Source organism: Pistacia vera, unplaced genomic scaffold (genome assembly GCF_008641045.1).
Source record: "Pistacia vera cultivar Batoury unplaced genomic scaffold, PisVer_v2 Contig550, whole genome shotgun sequence".
In the NCBI taxonomy this organism is placed as follows: domain Eukaryota; kingdom Viridiplantae; phylum Streptophyta; class Magnoliopsida; order Sapindales; family Anacardiaceae; genus Pistacia; species Pistacia vera.
In genome coordinates, this window is record NW_022196391.1 from 98425 (window position 1) to 116368 (window position 17944).

General features: G+C 35.1%; 2 protein-coding genes across 2 annotated transcripts; both read left to right on the forward strand.

Annotated features, from left to right (window-relative positions):
- The first annotated feature begins 7134 nt into the window (after positions 1-7134).
- On the forward strand, positions 7135-9602 carry LOC116107976 (ribosomal RNA-processing protein 17). Its single transcript, XM_031394263.1, has 4 exons — positions 7135-7318; positions 7478-7583; positions 8412-8535; positions 9159-9602. The coding sequence occupies exons 1-4, from the start codon at positions 7200-7202 to the stop codon at positions 9410-9412; spliced, it is 603 nt and encodes a 200-aa protein (XP_031250123.1). The 5' UTR covers positions 7135-7199; the 3' UTR covers positions 9413-9602.
- A 1503-nt stretch (positions 9603-11105) lies between these two features.
- On the forward strand, positions 11106-17712 carry LOC116107955 (calmodulin-binding protein 60 D-like). The gene is made up of 8 exons (XM_031394237.1): positions 11106-11551; positions 12868-12943; positions 13578-13636; positions 14616-15109; positions 15212-15372; positions 15457-15660; positions 16112-16346; positions 16554-17712. The coding sequence occupies exons 1-8, from the start codon at positions 11451-11453 to the stop codon at positions 17105-17107; spliced, it is 1884 nt and encodes a 627-aa protein (XP_031250097.1). The 5' UTR covers positions 11106-11450; the 3' UTR covers positions 17108-17712.
- Positions 17713-17944: the final 232 nt, after the last annotated feature.

Below are 17944 nucleotides of genomic sequence, written 5' to 3' on the forward strand. Positions count from 1 at the left end.
AGTCTTTTTCGCATAAGCTTAATAATCAAAGTTTTGTGCTATGGAGCGCACAATTCTACTCTATCCATCTTTGATACATGAATCGTAAGGTAATTCTCATCCTCCTCCAAGTCATCTTCTTCATCGTTGACCTCCTCATCTTATTGAAACAATTGTTCATCAAACAAGTCATTTAAATCATCAACATCCGATGGTGACAGTTGGTTAGTCGTCCCAATCAGAAGATCTTTAAACGAGATAGCAGTTCTACCATGTGCCATCGAAAGTTCTCCTAGCTCAACTGGTGATTCCAAACTCATATCCATATCTAAAGAAGAAAGCCTTCCATGTTCCACAAATTCTTCTAACGAGTCCAGATTGGTCCCTTTAGTACCTTCATGGGTCTCTGCGTTGCCTTTAGCTTTCTTATTGGACCATTCCCGCTGATCCTGATCTTCGTGAAAGTGTTCCACTTTTTCCCCCAAGGCGCTCTCCAGAGTGTTTTCCACCATCTTTCGTCCTTTAAGAGAGTAGTAGAGATAGGGGAAAGTGGAGAAATAAAAGAGTGAATAAATTTTAAAAAGAAAAAGAAAAACTTATTATGCGTGCATAAAAAAACAATGAATGATAAGATTGAAATTAATTGGGATATGATTATTTATCTAGAACCTTGTCAAATTTTTTAAAGGGCTTTCTAAAAATGGATCTTCATAGATATAATATCAATAGCATCACTATTCTAAGAATAGGATTATTACAATTACTTTCAAAACTTGAGTCACAAAATCACATTATAAAGTTGAATACAAAAGTCGGAGTAGTTGATTGAAGAGAGTGAATAAATAAAAAAAATATAGGAATGATAAAAGTATAGATCTGTATTTGTAAAGTAAAAGGTAATTGCAACAATGCATTGCTATTATAATTAAAAGTTTGGAATTAAATATTTCGAACTTCAATAAAGATCATGTTTTATTTTATGAATAAGATCTTATTAGTCATTAGAAAATATGTGGGTACCGTTAATACCGCTTTTATTTTAGCAAAGAGTAAAAGACTTTTTCCCACCCAAGGTTTGGATGATCTGCATGTTCCTACCCCTGGTTTCATTAATTGCAAATCTGAACCCTTAAATTAATAGCGTCACTAACTTTTGCCCTCTGACATAGGTACAGAAGGTCTCATTACCAAATTACCCTTGAACTTTTGACTTTTCATCATTTATATGAACATGTGAAAAACCAAGAATTCCCCCATAATTATTTTTATGTACCCATAATGACCTTGTATGAAAAATAATTGAATTAAGTAAAAATACCATAATGCTCCTATCTTTTTGAAAGTTTGTTTTTTAAATGAATGTGTAAGGGTACTGTATAATGGTAATTGTTCAAAAATTTCAACTTCTTCTCCATTACTTATTCTTCTCCATTACCTCCAAAAACACATCATGTGCACACCCAATACAACCTCCACAAACACACATCCTGTGCACACCAATACAGCCTCCACAAACACATCCTAGACGCACCCAACCTCTGTATACACATCAAACACACCTAAACACATATTGTCTAAATTTTGCAAAAATCATGAGGATAAAAAAATTGCAGTACCTGGAACTCATATGGTATAGTCAAGGTCAATAAACACATCACATTAAAAAATAATACTCCATAATTAAGTACTCCATACAAATATATTAAGCCATATACAAGCTAGTAATAATGCATATTACATTAAAAAAAAAAAACCCTCTACAACAGTGACAACCTTTACAAAAATAACCTAAAAAACCATTTCTATATGCCTGCACATAAAAAAACCTACACATTTCTATTTACTGTTGCACATTTCTACAAGTTGCTGCACCACATTCACCATAAAACCCTCCGCATTTCAAGTCCCATGTGAGTCAATTTTGTGGAGCAGCAGCTCCACTACCTATAACAATCATAAACCATGTATTAGAACCCTAAAATTGTAAAACAAACCATTTAACAAGAATTTGAAGCACAAATGTAATACTAACTTGCTGTCCTTGACTATTGCCAAACACTTGACTTGAACTTTCACCCGTTTGACTTGCTTGGGATGATGAAGCTTGTCCTCTTTAAAAAAGGCAAACACACACACATAATAGCATATGAGAGTCCAAATCAGAAAAGTTGAATGTAATAATCAGAATTAAAAAAAAAAAAAAAAAGCTTTAAATTACCTTTTGCTTCTTGCTATTGTGGGGATTTTGTTGGCAACTCTTTCTGTTATGTCTTAGAGTTTTACAAAACCCACACCTCAATGTTGCAGCTCTAGTCAGCCATGGTTCTTCATCAGCATCTTTCTTTCTAGCCTTTTTAGGTCTTCCAACCTTGCTATGCTTGATAGGTGGGTACAACTTGCGACTCTCAACGTCAGGCCAAGTAAGTGGGTCAGGTATGGGGTGACTGTGATCGACATAAGTCTTCAGGTAGGAGCTGATGATCAATGAAGAGTTTATTAACTTGTTCATATTTGTGACTTTTCTAAAAAGTAGACAGCTTACTCCATGCACACAAGGGACTCCAGAGAGCTACCACATTCCACAATCACAGGTTTAAGATTGTATATTTAATATGTGATGTCTGCTGGGAAGAATATTGTTATCCTTGACTTCAAACTCCTCACTTCCTAGCCAGATAACATCAACACTCCTAGTAGCCTCAAATAAACTATTGATTTTCCTACGTATCACAGGAGGTGCAACTGTGACCCAATCAGCCCCACATTTTGCCCTAACTTGCATCATTTTCATAACCCTCATCCTATACAGTTCTAACAAGCTTAATATGGGTAATTCTCTATTGTCTCCCAACCAGCTATTAAAAACTCCACACATATTATTTGTAACATGATCAAACTTAGATTCAAGGTCAAATGCATGCCTTGACTAGCTAGTGACCTCATTATCAATAATTCACCGATGAACATTCTCATATACAACTCTAACATCATTCATGGCCTGCTCAAAATTAATGGTATTGGCAGCCCTACTAACAGCCCAAAACAATTTTCTCAACTACAATCCAGGGAAAGTTTTCCTAAAGTTAGCATATACATGCCTAGCATAATGTCTAACCCTAACATTTGGCTAACAAGCTTATACAACATCCACTAAACCTTTCTGCCTATCACTCATGAAAGTGATAGGGTCAATGCCTTCTGAAAATTCATACAACAATCATAAAGTATCTCCATGAATCTTTGCTTTCTATCTCACAAATGCCTATTGCTAATGGGAAAATGCTACCGTTAGCATACATAGAAACCGCTGAAAGCAATACACTACCATAAGGGCCTTTAAGGTGACACCCAACCACACCTATGAAATGCCTACAACCTTCTATGAACCCTTTCTTTTGTGCTGCAAAGCCTAAGAAACACTTGTGAAACTTAGGAACTTCATAAATCCCCTCTAGACTAATTGTCTTGACACTATACATAGAACCTGGATTGGTATGCTTTATAATGTAATCATATTTCAACAGCCATGAGAATGACTCTGCATGGTCCTTGTCTAACCTCCCTTTTGCCCGCCTATTAGGCCTATAAAGTTTATGTTTAGACAAATCTAAATAGTGTTTCTTGCTCAGCTCCTCATACAAAGGCTTAATTGATGATCCTTTTTGTGATCTAATAAAGTCTCCCATTTTCTCAGCCACCCAAGCACTTATTGCACCAGGATTATTGTAAACCCTCAAACAAGTATGTGTTTTTGTATACTTCCTAATCTGATAAGATATTTTATCAACCATTAGAGTAGCGTATATATGAAAGGGACAACTAGGTTGCTTACATTTTGCCTTAAATCTTCTTTTCCCATTGTGTATCTTATCCACAACAAACCCCCTCTGAATTAGATAATCCTGAAAAACCTTCCTAAAATGATAAACTCCTTCAAACACTTGACCAACTTTGAATTAGATTTTCCCACCAGCCTCATATGCAAACTATTGACCCTTCATATTCTTGCTAAACCTGGAGACTGCATCATCATCCTTACTAGACCCTGAACTGACTACATCCTCACTGTCCTCTTGGTATCCCCTCACCCCCTCCCCCTCCCCCCACTTTCACGCCTCTAAACCTTACCACTTTGATTCTCCTCTACCCCACCACTTCCCTACCCATCTTAGGCACCATGTTCATTCATCTCCTTAGCACCAGTTCCCTACCCAACCTTATTATCTCTATCATCATCACTTACATCACTCATTTGCAACACCCCCTTCATCTAGATCATTAGCTTGCCTCACAGGAGATTCAGACCCACTATCATTCTCACACTAATTAAATGCTTCTAAGAAACCTATACCTTCAACACATTCTAATGGTTTGGCTTCTACATAAACCCTAATTGTTCTCATGCCTTTAATCTCATATTCCTGAAAAATGAAGTTCATATCATTATCTCCATTCAATAAGTATCTTTTCCTTGATAAGGATAACCCAACCTCAACCTTGAACTCTTCATCAAGGTACAATTGGATAACCTCATTCTCATCAGCCACACAATGCTTTATATCTTTAATAAAACACATATAACTATATTCATCTGGATCAACATTCAATATCTCGTATTCAGAACTAAACAATTGAATTTTAAGGTCAAACAACTTTGGTTTCAGCGTGAATAAATAAACACAAACAGCAAAAACATAAACCAAACATGTAGCAACAACATAACACAAACATGCCCAAAAAGATTTCTGGGTATACGACATTGTTACACCAGAGATCATCAAGATCTACTACGCAGTTTTTAAGACAATCACTGGTTTTCAGCCAAACTACCCTTAAAAACATAAAACATGCAGCGGCAAAAACATAACCCAAACAAGCCAAACAATCAAACATGCATCAACAACATAACACAAACATGCCCAAAAAGATTTAGGGGTATGCGACATTATTACGCCAGAGGTTGTCAAGATCTGTTAGGTAGTTTTTAAGACAGTCACTGGTTTCCAGCTAAACTACCCTTAAAAACATAAACATGTAACAAAAACTGAACCCAAACCACCAACCGTAACCCTAATCCACCAACAAAATCACCTAACATTACCACCACCGTACCATCATTTTGTCAGCCACCATCACCACCAACCACCGCCTTACCACTACCCTAACACCACCACCACCACCCTAACACCATGACATAACCACCATCACCACTATACCACCACCCTGCCACCATCATCACTATACTAAACACAGATTACCCGCATAATCACCTAATAACACCACAAACACCACAACAAAGCCCCCAACACATATATAGATGTAAAACTAAAAAAATACGATGCAATATACCCAGATGCAGACCACATCGCCATGGCTTGCTGGTTGAAGTAGGCGGTTGTCGTTTACGATTTTGGTTTAGGGTTATTTGTGTTGTCAACCTCTACGGTTGTCTACCGGTTGACGGAGGAGGTTTTTGGTCATTGTTTATGATTCTGGTTTAGGGCTTTCGTTGGGTTTTGCTCCACTCGTCGTTCACGGTTGAAAGAGGAGATTTAGGGATGTCGTCGGGCTTTTGTCGGGTTTTCTAGGTTAGGGTTGCTTAGTGTCGTTGGGTTTTGCTCCACTCGTCGTCCACGGTTGAAGGAGGAGGCTTAGGGCTATTGTCAGGTTTTCTGGGTTAGGGTTGTTTGGTGTTGTCGTTGAGTTTTTTGGGTTAGGATTATTTGGTTTCGTTAGGTTTTGCTCCACTCGTTGTCCATGGCTGAATGAGGAGTTTTTTAGATGTTGTCGGGTTTTCCAGGTTAGGGTTGTCTGGTGAAAGGGTTAAAGCTTTGAAGGAGAAGGTGAAAGGGTTGTCGTCATTTTTCTTTTCTCTTAGGAGCGCAAATGAGAAGAAAGAGAGAGTTGTTGGGTTAAATGAGAAGAGGCATAAACATTTAATTCAACCGCCAAATCCCACACGTTTTGCTATGTTTCCCAATGGCTGAATTGACATTTTAATTCAGATTAAAGTTAATTGACTAACCTACCTTTCCACCATTAACAGAAATGAGATTTTGTTTATTTAAGGGTTTAGATTTGCAATTAATGAAACCAGGGGTGGGAACATGCAGATCATCCAAACCTTGGGTAGGAAAAAGTCTTTTACTCTTTAGCAAAAGGTATGTAAAGAGTGATTGTAAAATTGCAATCCAAAAAATTAAAATATAGTTAAGTAATCTGTTGCTTGTGCTTAGATGAAAGAATGCTATGTGGAGCCCCAATATTAATTTTTAAACCCTACAACAATTGTTGCATAAGCAAAAATCATACATATATAAACAAAATAATTTAGTAAATTCAATAATTTGAAATACAAATGACTTAAAATATCATCTCTTCGAGTGATAAATTTTACAAAAATATATACAGTATTTAGTGTAAGAATAATAATAATATTTAATAAACTAAATATTATGTTGTTTTAATAATTGTAACCTTAATGAAAATTACTAGACATGGACATAATAATTTTTAAATATACGCATTCTCTATTTTATATTTTTGTTTAATTTTAACCTTTAATTCTTAATCATAGACCCTAACTCTAAATGTTTTAAATTATTGAAACATTTTTTTTTTAATTTCAATTATTTCTTTGTTTGATGAAAATATATTACTAAAGTTGTGGAGAAAGTAATTACATATTGGGATGAATCATAATCTGAAAAAGAAAAAGTAAGTTTCAAAATTGAAATTAGGGAAAAGGGGTATAGATGAAAAAAAAAAAAAATTAATTTAGAAATTTGGAAAAAAATTGTATAAACAAAAAAACCCTAATTTAGTTTGAAATTGGGAAAAAAAGGGGCTATAAACAAAAACTCTAATTAAATTTTAAATCGAGGAACTAAAACCCTAATTAAACCTAATTAAGCAGGGCTATTTTTGGTATTAAATGGGGTTTAAAGAATTTTTCTTTTTAAAATATAACAAATGTATTTAGCAATGGGGTATACTGGTCAATTTGATGGGAGCTGATTTCTTAAATTTTTATCTTTTTGCATATAGCCTCAAGTCCAGAACTTCAAAGCCCATCTAAAACCAACTCTGAACTGCAAACAATTAACCGGAGCCCAAAAAGAGACCCGTTTGATGACCCAACTAACTAAACTGAACCCTCTTTTGAAACATCAAGCTCTTGGGAGTTGGGACAGAGAAGCAGACTCTAGTGTGGAGCTGCAATGGAAGAAGAGATTGAACAGGAAGCACCAGAGGTCCCAAAAGTCCGAGGCCGACACATAAAGAAAAGGGCTCTCAAGAATAAAGCTCTCTCCGTTTCATTCGACGAGAAAGACCTCAAGTATTTGCCCAAAACCTTAAACCCTTATTCTTCTTTTTATAGTTTTAGTGAAAAATTGGTTTATTTATTTTTAGCTTTATTGGTGAACTGGGTAATGTGGGTTTTCTTTCTATGTGTAAGTTTTACAATTAGTTGTTTTTTATTTATACTTGGATTAAGGGACTACGTGACTGGGTTTCACAAGAGGAAGAAGAAGAGGAGAAAGGAAGCTGAAAAGAAGCAAGAGGAGGCTAAAAGGCTTAAGCGCCTTGAGGAACGCAAAAAGGTTTTTACTTTTTTTTAAAAAAAAAAAATTGCTGTTGGATTATAATATGTAGTTTTATGTGTTTTCTATGACATTTGTAATATGTGTTAATAGTGACAACAGCTTTGTAGCAAATAAATGGCTTCATTTACATGTAATTTGGTTTTTTAATTTGCTTATGGTAGAAGTTAAATTCAAGTTGTTATATTGAATGGTGCTGTAAAGTTTGATGGGTTGTTTTGGTTTCCATGGATGCTTAATGATCTACACATTTTGCTTTTGTTAGAGGTTGAACTTTTTATGGTTGTTCAAGATTGGATTTAGCTCGTATCAGATAAAAATATTGCTTAATGATCTCTGCAACATATATATACGAGACAACACAGCCTATATATGTTGTAGAAGAGCAATTATTTGTTTAGGCAACAGAGCCTATGCATGTTCTGTAACAGAGAAATTAAACTGTTGATGGCCTATGTTTATCATGATATGAGCTTCTCTTATGATTTAAGACTTCAATAGGCATTTAAGTACTCATAATCTTTTCTATTTTCCTTTTTTTGTATTTATGTATTCGTAGCATTAAACAATCATTGGCTGGGATTCATAAACCATGAGAGAATTAAAGTGTTGGTCTAGAAAGTCTATATCTTTTGGAAAAACCCAATGTAATTTTACAATTTTGACAATTGTTTTATTTAATTGTCTTATTAGTTTAGGAGTAAACTTCTGGTACAGATTGCACCTAATTATATGTTTGGGTTGGAGTTGGGAGTTATGTGTAATCCAAAACGCATTAGAAAGGTACCATGCTTAAGTGTTAACTTTGCCATTTTATTTATGTGGCAGAGAAGATTGGAAAAAGAGTTTGTTTTATATGGTGGAAATCCACCACCCACTGATTCTGTGCCTGATGAAAGTGAGGTATACCTTGAGGAGGATGAAGAAGGAGAGCCACTGGCACCAATTACAGGTAATTTTTGGAAACTGCAACCTTTTGGACTGAAATATATAAACGAGTTATTTCAATATATCAGTTTTCATTAAGTTGCTCTTATGGAGCTGCTGCTGGATGTGGTAGTTGTAGCCTGCTAGCCCCCATTTGCTCATTGCTGGGAATTCTAACTTTGCAAATTGTGGTTGTCTGGTTTTCGAGACGATTGTTTCTCAAGTTGCTGAACATTACTGGTCTGGTGGATTAAATAATTCAATTATATATGCTGTTTCTAAAGTTGCTAAACTTCACTGATCCAGTGGATTGAAATAATAGCATCATATATTCTTGTCATGATGTTATAACATCTCAGAGACATTGGAATGAAGCTGGTATTTGGATTGCTGTTGATAGTGGCAATCTTATATCTTTCCTTTTTGGAGAAAGCAATATTTCTATTATTAATTTACTGATTCACATGTTTTTCTATCACCTGCATATTTCAGCGTGTTAATAATTAACGTGTGTTGTTTCTTGGTACATGCATGCAATGAACCAGCACTTATTCATGGTGAAATGTAGTATGTTCTTGTATGAGCTTAGCTTTATACTTAGTTAACGTTTGGTTTTTGGATTTATTTTTTATTTTTTATTGTTCAAAGGAACAACACTTTATGACAATGGCGAAATGAAAGTCACTGTGACAACTAGTGATATCACTGGTGATGAAGAGAACTTCCATGGTGGAAATACACCAGCTACTGTGCCCAGCTTTATTGGGATCAATAAAAAGCACAATATACCTGTGAGTAAAAGTAAACCATTCAAGAAAGTTGCAAGACGCAAATCGCGGTCAAAGCCACAAAGTAAAAGAGACAAAAAGAAAGGGAAGAAAAAGAACCAGAAAAGGCGGTAGTTGTTTTCCCTTCAATTTATTGGGTTGAAGTTTTCTGCTGTTAAGATGAATATCGAGTTTATCAAGTGCAGCTGCTGAGATTCCTGATTAGCTGTTGGTTGCTGATTTTTGTTGTATTATAGCATTGCTGGTTGCTAAGTGTCACTTTTTAATCCTTGCTTATAAGAAAATTTCTATATTTTTTGGCCAAGAATTGTTTTTCCTTTCTCTTTTCAATCTTTTCCATTTTACCATGCAAAGAGATTACAATGGTTGGAGAATTTGAGTTGCACCATTGTTGTTTCTCTAATGGTTCGGTTATTATTGTGGTGCACAGCCCTTTGGATGACATTATACTCTGAAATTTTATAAAGTCACGACTCCTTGGGCATTTGCAGGATATTGGAGAAATCCAAATTCTCTAATTGTTAAACGTATATTTCCCATGCATTCCATTATTGATTTGATGATTTTAATCACTAGTAATCAGCTTTCATTTGGGTTAATTTGGTCCGCGCTTGAGAGATTGTCAAGCCTCAAAACACTTGCCATGTATGTTTGTAAACTATGCAAAACTCTTCTATAGAGGGGTTTTTAATAAACTATGCGAGACTTGTATTTGAAAAGGAGTTTATGATACTTTCAGGCGGTTTATACGGTTTCAAAAAGACTTTATAGTAATGTCTTAGGGTACTTGGGAAATTATTAATTATTATCGAAAATCGCTCTCTTTTTTTTTTGAATAACAAAAATGTATTTTTCTCAAAAAAAACGGTTTCTCTTTGTAAGCCTCATTCAACAATATACCGGCCAATATACCGGCGATATATATGGATAATAATTGATGGATGACTAAAATTTCTTATCTAAGATTTAAGATGTCAATCAATTCAGTAATTTTTTTTTTTTGGAAACCGGTATCTGAGCAAGTATGTACATCATAATTAATCTTCAGGGTTTATTAAATACTCTAAGGTCTATTGAACATTTTATAAATATAATATTTTAGATAATTCACAGATATAATAGGTGCGCATTTAAAGTAATCATCGAAATCTATTAAACTTTCCACATGTCCAATGTTTCATGTAAGCTATAAATGTAATACGTGACCTAAGTTGGTTTGAACAAAAAAAATCATGAAAGATAAGTTGAGTGCATTCAATTAATCTTCAAGATTATTGAATATCCAAGGGCCTATTAAACATTCTATAGATCTAATGTTTTAGATAAGTCACAAAGGTGATGGGTGCGTATCTCAACATCCTTGAGACCTATTGAATATTTTACAAACCTAATGTTTTATGTAAGCTTAAATGTGATACGTGGTTTAAGGTAGTCTACAAAAAAAAAAAAAAATTAATAAAAAGAATAAACTTTATTGACTACTACACACATACTTAGCCGTTGAATTTAATACCTTCATCCCTCGTAAATCCTAAAATTTTAATACTGCAATAAACCATAATATCAAGTCATCAACATAAGTGCGTGTATAATAAATAAAATAATTTGATATCACCAAATTCCAAATACCGCACAGCCACTCTCACTGTTCATCCGCAATCACTCAGTGTAAAACCTTAAAAAAATAAAAAGATTCCTAATCATGACCAAACATCCAACGGCCGATATCAACTGATCACTGATCCCAATCACCAACGGATTCGCTAGAATTCAAAGCCAAAGACGTCAGTGTAACACAAGTGGACAAAAGTTAAAGGAAAAGGTCTAGTGAAGCGAAAATTCGTAGTCATTTCCACGAAACTTCATACATACTCTAAAATTGAAATTCCTCACCTTCAGGTTTTACTTTCCCGCTCGCTTTTGGCCTTTTTCTTTTCTCTTTAATCCAATTTTTATTCTCTTCTTTTTTAGGTCAAATTACTGTTACTCTATCCAAATCTTGAAATTTTATGGTATTTTAATTCGACTTGAGTTTGTTATCTTGTAGTTTATCAGAGTCCAAGTGAGTAACGGTACGGTAGTTGAGTTTGATTTTCTTAGTTTGTTTCCGTGAAGTTTCTGTGGAGTCTACGTCACGGCGGCGTTTCGGAAGATGCAAACGAGGTACATGGAGAGATCCAATAGTAAGAGAGGGTTGGATGCGAGTTCAGCTGAAGAAGGTCAGCCTGATAGGAAACGACCTGCTTTGGCCAGGTGATTATTTTTATTATTATATTCCAGTTTAAAATGAAGCGTTGAATTTTTTATTTATTTTTAATTCTTTTCTATAATTTCACTGTTTAATTTGGTTAGTTGTTAGTTACATAATTAGTTAGAATTTTGTTAGTTTAATCTTGAGTTAGTCGTTAAATAATATTAAATTTAGGTAAAGAGAAGTAGGTGCGAGGAGTTATGACTCAAAAAGTTGATGAACTAAGCTATTGACAGATCATGGCGCGGACTTGACTAAACGTAGGAGCTTTTAGTTTTTGATGTTCGTACACATGTGAAATATAAATAAATCTGAAGAACTAATCACAGATACTGGCTTACAGTTTACATCAATCTTGTGAAAACAGGGAGTAGAAAGCACTAAGTTGTAATACTTTTGCTTGATATTTGGTGTAACTTGTTTCATTCTGTGGTGAGATGAACAATGAATACGAGTTTACTAGGCCTAGCTATGTAGGAAAGTGAGGCGTTGTTAAGACTGGTTTTCTTGCTGTTTATGCTGTTTCTGGTTTTGTTCTGGTGGTGTGGTGGTGGTAGTCATTTGTTTGTTGTACGGACTGTGAAAGGGTTAACAATGTATTGAACATGATTTGTCCATTTAATATTTTTTTAGGATATATAACTTATTATTTTTAGAGATATAGACATGTAGTGTTTGATATTGCAGCTCTCCGTGAATCCAGAGTATAGAGGAAACAGTTATGTATGCATATATTTGTGTATTTATAATAATAAACACTTGTACTTGATTAAGATCACGTGTTTTTGGATAAAGTTGGATTCTTCCACAACTAGCCATATGTGTATTGGACATGGATGGACACAATTGTTGGTACACATCAAATTTTCCCAGTAGAAGAGTCACAAATCATGCTATGAATTTCATTTTGATGTTATGGCTAAACTCATTAACTTACTTTGGTTAATTAGCCACTAAAATCCTTTTCTTGCTGTCCTTTTTTCTTTTTTTAAATCTTGTGGTGCTTTCAAATTTTGCAAAAAGTACTTAATTAAGTTGCTTATTCTTATCTATTTTCTTTTGGAATTTCTGTTGATGTTGTCATGATATTGCTCTGACTTAAAAGGTGGGGTCTATCTCAGATTTGAATGAATGCCTTATTCTTCTTGTGTCTTATTTTTGCTGTAACTAGTTCTTTCATATCTTGAATGTAAATCATGAATACTTATTTTAGCAGAGGTTAGTTTTTCATTTACTAAAGTTTAATGGAAATTTGTAAGCATTTTTGGTGCCTAAGTGAGATATTGCGTAATTGAAAAAATTTCAACTTCTGATGCAGTGTCATTGTTGAAGCTCTCAAGGTGGATAGTTTACAGAAACTTTGCTCATCATTAGAGCCTATTCTTCGGAGAGTTGTAAGATTAATAAGTCCCCTTTGAATTTTGTTTTTCTTTATCAGTTAGAGTAGCTTTCTTTTGACTTATCATTTGTTTAATATCATTATCTATAGAGTTTAATTATATCTGTCTGGTGTCTACCTGTGTAACAGTTAAGAAACAGTATGTGAATCTTTCTATCTATCTGGGTATGATAAGTTGCAATAATAGTATGTGAATCTTTCTATCTATCTGGGTATGATAAGTTGCAATAATGCCTGTAATGTTGTATGAATACATGGATCAATACATAACTAGAGACTGCAAATCTTTATTTGTGTAGACAGCTATGTTACATAGGTAATGAACAACCAGCAGACATTTCAAAGCAAAAATTATATGTCATTTTTAGTATGAAACAGTGTATATGATTACCTATTACGTCTTCAATAATTGTTGTCTGAGTTTCTTTTTTCAAAATAATTACCAAGCCTAGACTTGGCATATGGTGAGTGATGTTAAACAAGGTACTTTAAGCATCAGTGCAACTCTTTCTAAAGAAGATTTTTTGTTACTATTAGATGCATGATATATGAAATACTTATTTTCTGGTTGTACATTTCATATGGGGTGCTTTCTTGTTTCTTAACTTTCTGTTTTGTGTTCCGGACAGGTTAGTGAAGAGGTGGAAAGGGCTTTGGCAAAACTGGGCCCTGCCAAACTGACCGGAAGGTATGGAATTTAAAGCTTAGCTTATAAACCTAATAGTCAGAGCAGGATATTTTGTCTTACCTGTCTCTGGAAAAGTTTTTTTCATTAATCATATGAACTAACATTTGGGTTGGAAACCCATCTTCCATTTAATATCCTCTTTTCCCAGTGTCAGTGGGAATGGGATTTGATCCCAGGTTAAATGTGCAATGACAACTGACTTTACCATACTACCTAGCAGGCAACCACATCACATTATCATCTTGTCTTATGAAGATGCCAGCACTCTTTTATCTAATTTGATCTGAGTTCTTGGTGTAACTATCTATTTTACATTGCCACCATGCATTCATCGTTTTAAATTGTGTCAGAGATGTTTAGCAATGAAGAAAAAGAATTTGTTAGATGTAAACAAAATTTGCCTCTTATTTGTCTAGTTAAGGAAAAGATTATCTGCTGAACTCTCTTATCTTGTGCAAAGATCACTTCATTTTAATCGTTGGCTTAATGACGGAAATGGATGTAGTTTTGTTATTATTATTATTATTATTATTATTATTATTTTGTAAGAAACGATTAACTATATATTAAAGAAGAGATTGAGATGGATGTAATTTCTTGCATCAAGCAACTTCTTTACTGTTTTGGACCAAGTAATATAATGGACTCCTCACCTGCCTCAACCATTCTCACAAGAATTTGTCTATAGTTCTTAGAAGGTTTATGTCAAGCTGAGATATGGGCATCTGGCTATAATTTTATTTCAAAGCTTGATAGATTATATCCTAACCCATATCATAATTGGATTGGATTTGTTTTAGTTTATTGTAAGTTAGCTGTTTCAAATTTCAGCTTACATCCCATTTCATTGTTAAATTTAGCTTCTGTCTATATTTTATTTGATTATTGTGCTTGCTGTTGTTGCCGTTAAAGTGATTGTTTGGTGCATTGTGATGCATCTTTATTGGAGGTGTGTTTTTACAACAGTTGAGAAATGCAGGTCTTCTCCTAAACGTATAGAAGGACCTGATGGAAGAAACTTGCAGCTGCACTTCAAGTCCAGGTTGTCGCTTCCTCTTTTTACCGGAGGGAAAGTAGAAGGAGAACAGGGTGCTGCCATCCACATTGTCTTGATTGATGCAAACACAGGTCATGTTGTCACTTCGGGTCCAGAGTCCGTAGTGAAATTGGATGTTGTGGTGCTTGAGGGTGATTTCAACAATGAAAATAATGATACTTGGACCCAAGAAGAATTTGAGAGTCATGTGGTTAAAGAGCGTGAAGGAAAGAGACCACTTTTAACTGGGGATCTGCAAGTGACACTGAAGGAAGGAGTAGGGACTTTAGGGGAGCTTACTTTTACTGATAATTCAAGCTGGATAAGGAGCAGGAAGTTCAGGCTTGGGCTGAAGGTTGCCTCAGGTTATTGTGAAAGCATTCGCATTCGTGAAGCAAAAACAGATGCCTTCACTGTTAAGGATCATCGGGGAGAATGTGAGTTCTTAATTACAGCCAAAACTTTTATTAAGATTTAATGTATTTTAAGTATTTGCTTGTTTTTCATTGATGGGTCTGACAATTCTGTTTGCTTTGAAGTGTATAAGAAACACTATCCACCTACCCTGAATGATGAGGTCTGGAGATTGGAGAAGATTGGAAAAGATGGGTCATTCCATAAGAGGCTGAATAAAGCTGGAATTTTCACAGTTGAAGACTTCCTACGACTTGTAGTTAGAGACTCACAGAGGTTGCGAAACGTAAGTATGTAGATTTGGTTGTCAAATCAGGGATCTTATCTGTATATTGCTGTTTGTAATCATTTTAATAATTCATTGTTGTAGATTCTTGGAAGTGGCATGTCAAATAAAATGTGGGACGTCCTTGTGGAGCATGCGAAGACTTGTGTTCTAAGTGGGACAGTTTATGTGTATTATCCTGATGATGCAAGGAATGTTGGTGTTGTCTTTAACAATATTTATGAGTTCTGTGGCCTTATTGCTAATGGACAATATCACTCAAGTGATTCTCTTTCTGACAGTCAGAAGGTACATATTATTAAGGTTTCATTTTCTGAAGGTCTTCCATCCAATATGCTTTTGGAATTTAATCTTGGTTTTCATTCCTTATACCAAGTTTATTGTGGACCACTGATATTCCTTTTCAGGCACTTTAAAGCCTTCAAAACTTAAAATAAAGATTATCTACTTTTTCCATAGTCTTGTCATCTGGGAAACTCTCCTACATTGAAGGAATTTATCCTAGACAGAGGTAGGCGTAAGTCCACAAGCAGTTGCCATAAATAGAAATATAATCAAGCACAGGAAACTTTGTTTGTTGCCCAGCACAAATTTACAATTAGTAATGTGTTTAAAAATTTTGAAACGATATGTCCTCTTATTCTAGAAATTTAAACTTAGTTTAATATTTATAAAGAAGTTTTTGTTTTATATTAGGAGGATGAAGCTTGAGAAATTTGGGAATGGTTTGTCATTGCAGGTCCATGTTGACTCTTTAGTCAAGAAGGCATATGACAATTGGATGCATGTAATAGAGTATGATGGCAAATCTCTTTTAGGGTTTACACAGAGTAAGAGCGGAGGTGCCCCTGAAACTGATGTTCCAACTGCTCCTCAACATTATATAAATTCATTTGATCAGCTCACTCTACCAACTCTGTCAGTTCCAGCTCCTCCAGAGCAGCCTTCTATGAATTCAGGCTTAACAGCTGGAGGTATAGTTTTGATAGTAAGAACATTAGGAACAAATATAGTTACCACATTGTGGAAATGGATTGATTGGTAAAAGACAAATATTGCAGTCTTGTTATACTTCAATCCCACCCAAAATTTTATTTGATAGTTCTTTCATTCGTATTTGCATTTTGTATTGCTGATTATTGATGTTTTTTTTTTTTTTTTTTTTTTCTGTTTGTGTCCAGGTTATAATGATACTACTCCTTCCAGATTCCCAATACAGCAACAAAATGTTAATCTCAGTGCTCCAATGCAGTTTGAAGGCACTTCATTTCCACTTCAGAATCCAATGATGGCTGCTTCACAGCAAGCCCATCTTCCATGTGACAATGTCTTGGCCCTTGGTCGACCACAGACATCCTCATTGGGTTTCCAGGATGTTGGCACATCAAATCCTACTAGTTATAGGGGAGTTGAGGACTTCCTCACAGAGGAGGACATTCGTATGAGAAGTCATGAGATGCTTGAAAATGAGGACATGCAGCATCTACTTCGTATATTCAACATGGGAGGCCAGGGCCATTCTCCCTTTAATGTAACAGACGATGGATACCCTTACTCATCTGCATTCATGGGTAACCCATCTGCCAATTACAGCTATGAGGATGATCGTTCTCGTTCATCAGGCAAAGCTGTTGTTGGTTGGCTGAAGCTTAAGGCAGCCCTTCGGTGGGGTATCTTTATCAGGAAGAAGGCCGCTGAGAAGCGTGCACAACTTGTTGAGTTGGATGATTCATAGATATGACCTGTAAAGCAAAGTTGATCTGGTTTTGGTATTAATAGGCTAGCTCCTCCCACCATGCTCGATTATATTCTAATGCGAGTTACGACAATGAATGGACTTCGAATTCTTGGTTAGCATCTTGCTCCTCAAGCTCCTGTCTTTCCTTGGATTATAATCCCGACATCTGAGAATCTCCCTGCTTGTACAGTTCTTGCCTGTATAGTAAGCTTGCATCTTCTGTATTAACAGCTGTCAGTCTTTTTCCACCCATGAGCATCGTCTATGGAAATCCCAATGACAAATACAGTTGAGCTGTTTCAACTGAAGATGATTGCGGATGGGTGCTTTTCAGGGAGAGCCTTTCCAAAAGCAGGAAAACTTAGCATAGGTCTCTCGCTTTAATTTACATTTGGAGACAAATTCGATAGAAGTGGACATCTAACTTTATCACTTCTAGAATTTGTTAATATATTGTATCCTATCTTGCAATTCATTTCATTATGTTAGTTGCCATCGGACAGAATATATGTTGATGTTTTTGCTCTCTAATTATGGTAGTCTTGATCAAACGCTATTGATGCATTATAAAATCGTGTTTTGTTAGGTCTTTTTTTTTAACAGTGAAGTCAACTTATGGTAGTGATATATGTCAATTTTTATTCTTTCATTTGATTGCATGTTTTTTTATTTCTGTTACGTTTTATCAAGTTCTTGAAACTGAAACAGAGAACCTCATGTTTATGGGATTTTTGTAGATTGATGAAACTGGAAGTTTCGTTGAGGTTCTCATGGTAAGGTTTGACTTGGTTGAAAGGTTTGATTTTGAAAAGAGAATATGGTGGTGATGAAAAT

Coding starts and splice junctions, on each gene's coding strand:
- LOC116107976 (XM_031394263.1), top strand. CDS start 7,200: ATGGAAGAAGAGATTGAACAGGAAGCACCAGAGGTCCCAAAAGTCCGA. Junction 7,319..7,477: donor TTCGACGAGAAAGACCTCAA/GTATTTGCCCAA, acceptor ACTTGGATTAAG/GGACTACGTGACTGGGTTTC. Junction 8,536..9,158: donor GCCACTGGCACCAATTACAG/GTAATTTTTGGA, acceptor TATTGTTCAAAG/GAACAACACTTTATGACAAT.
- LOC116107955 (XM_031394237.1), top strand. CDS start 11,451: ATGCAAACGAGGTACATGGAGAGATCCAATAGTAAGAGAGGGTTGGAT. Junction 12,944..13,577: donor AGCCTATTCTTCGGAGAGTT/GTAAGATTAATA, acceptor TGTTCCGGACAG/GTTAGTGAAGAGGTGGAAAG. Junction 15,373..15,456: donor ACTCACAGAGGTTGCGAAAC/GTAAGTATGTAG, acceptor TCATTGTTGTAG/ATTCTTGGAAGTGGCATGTC.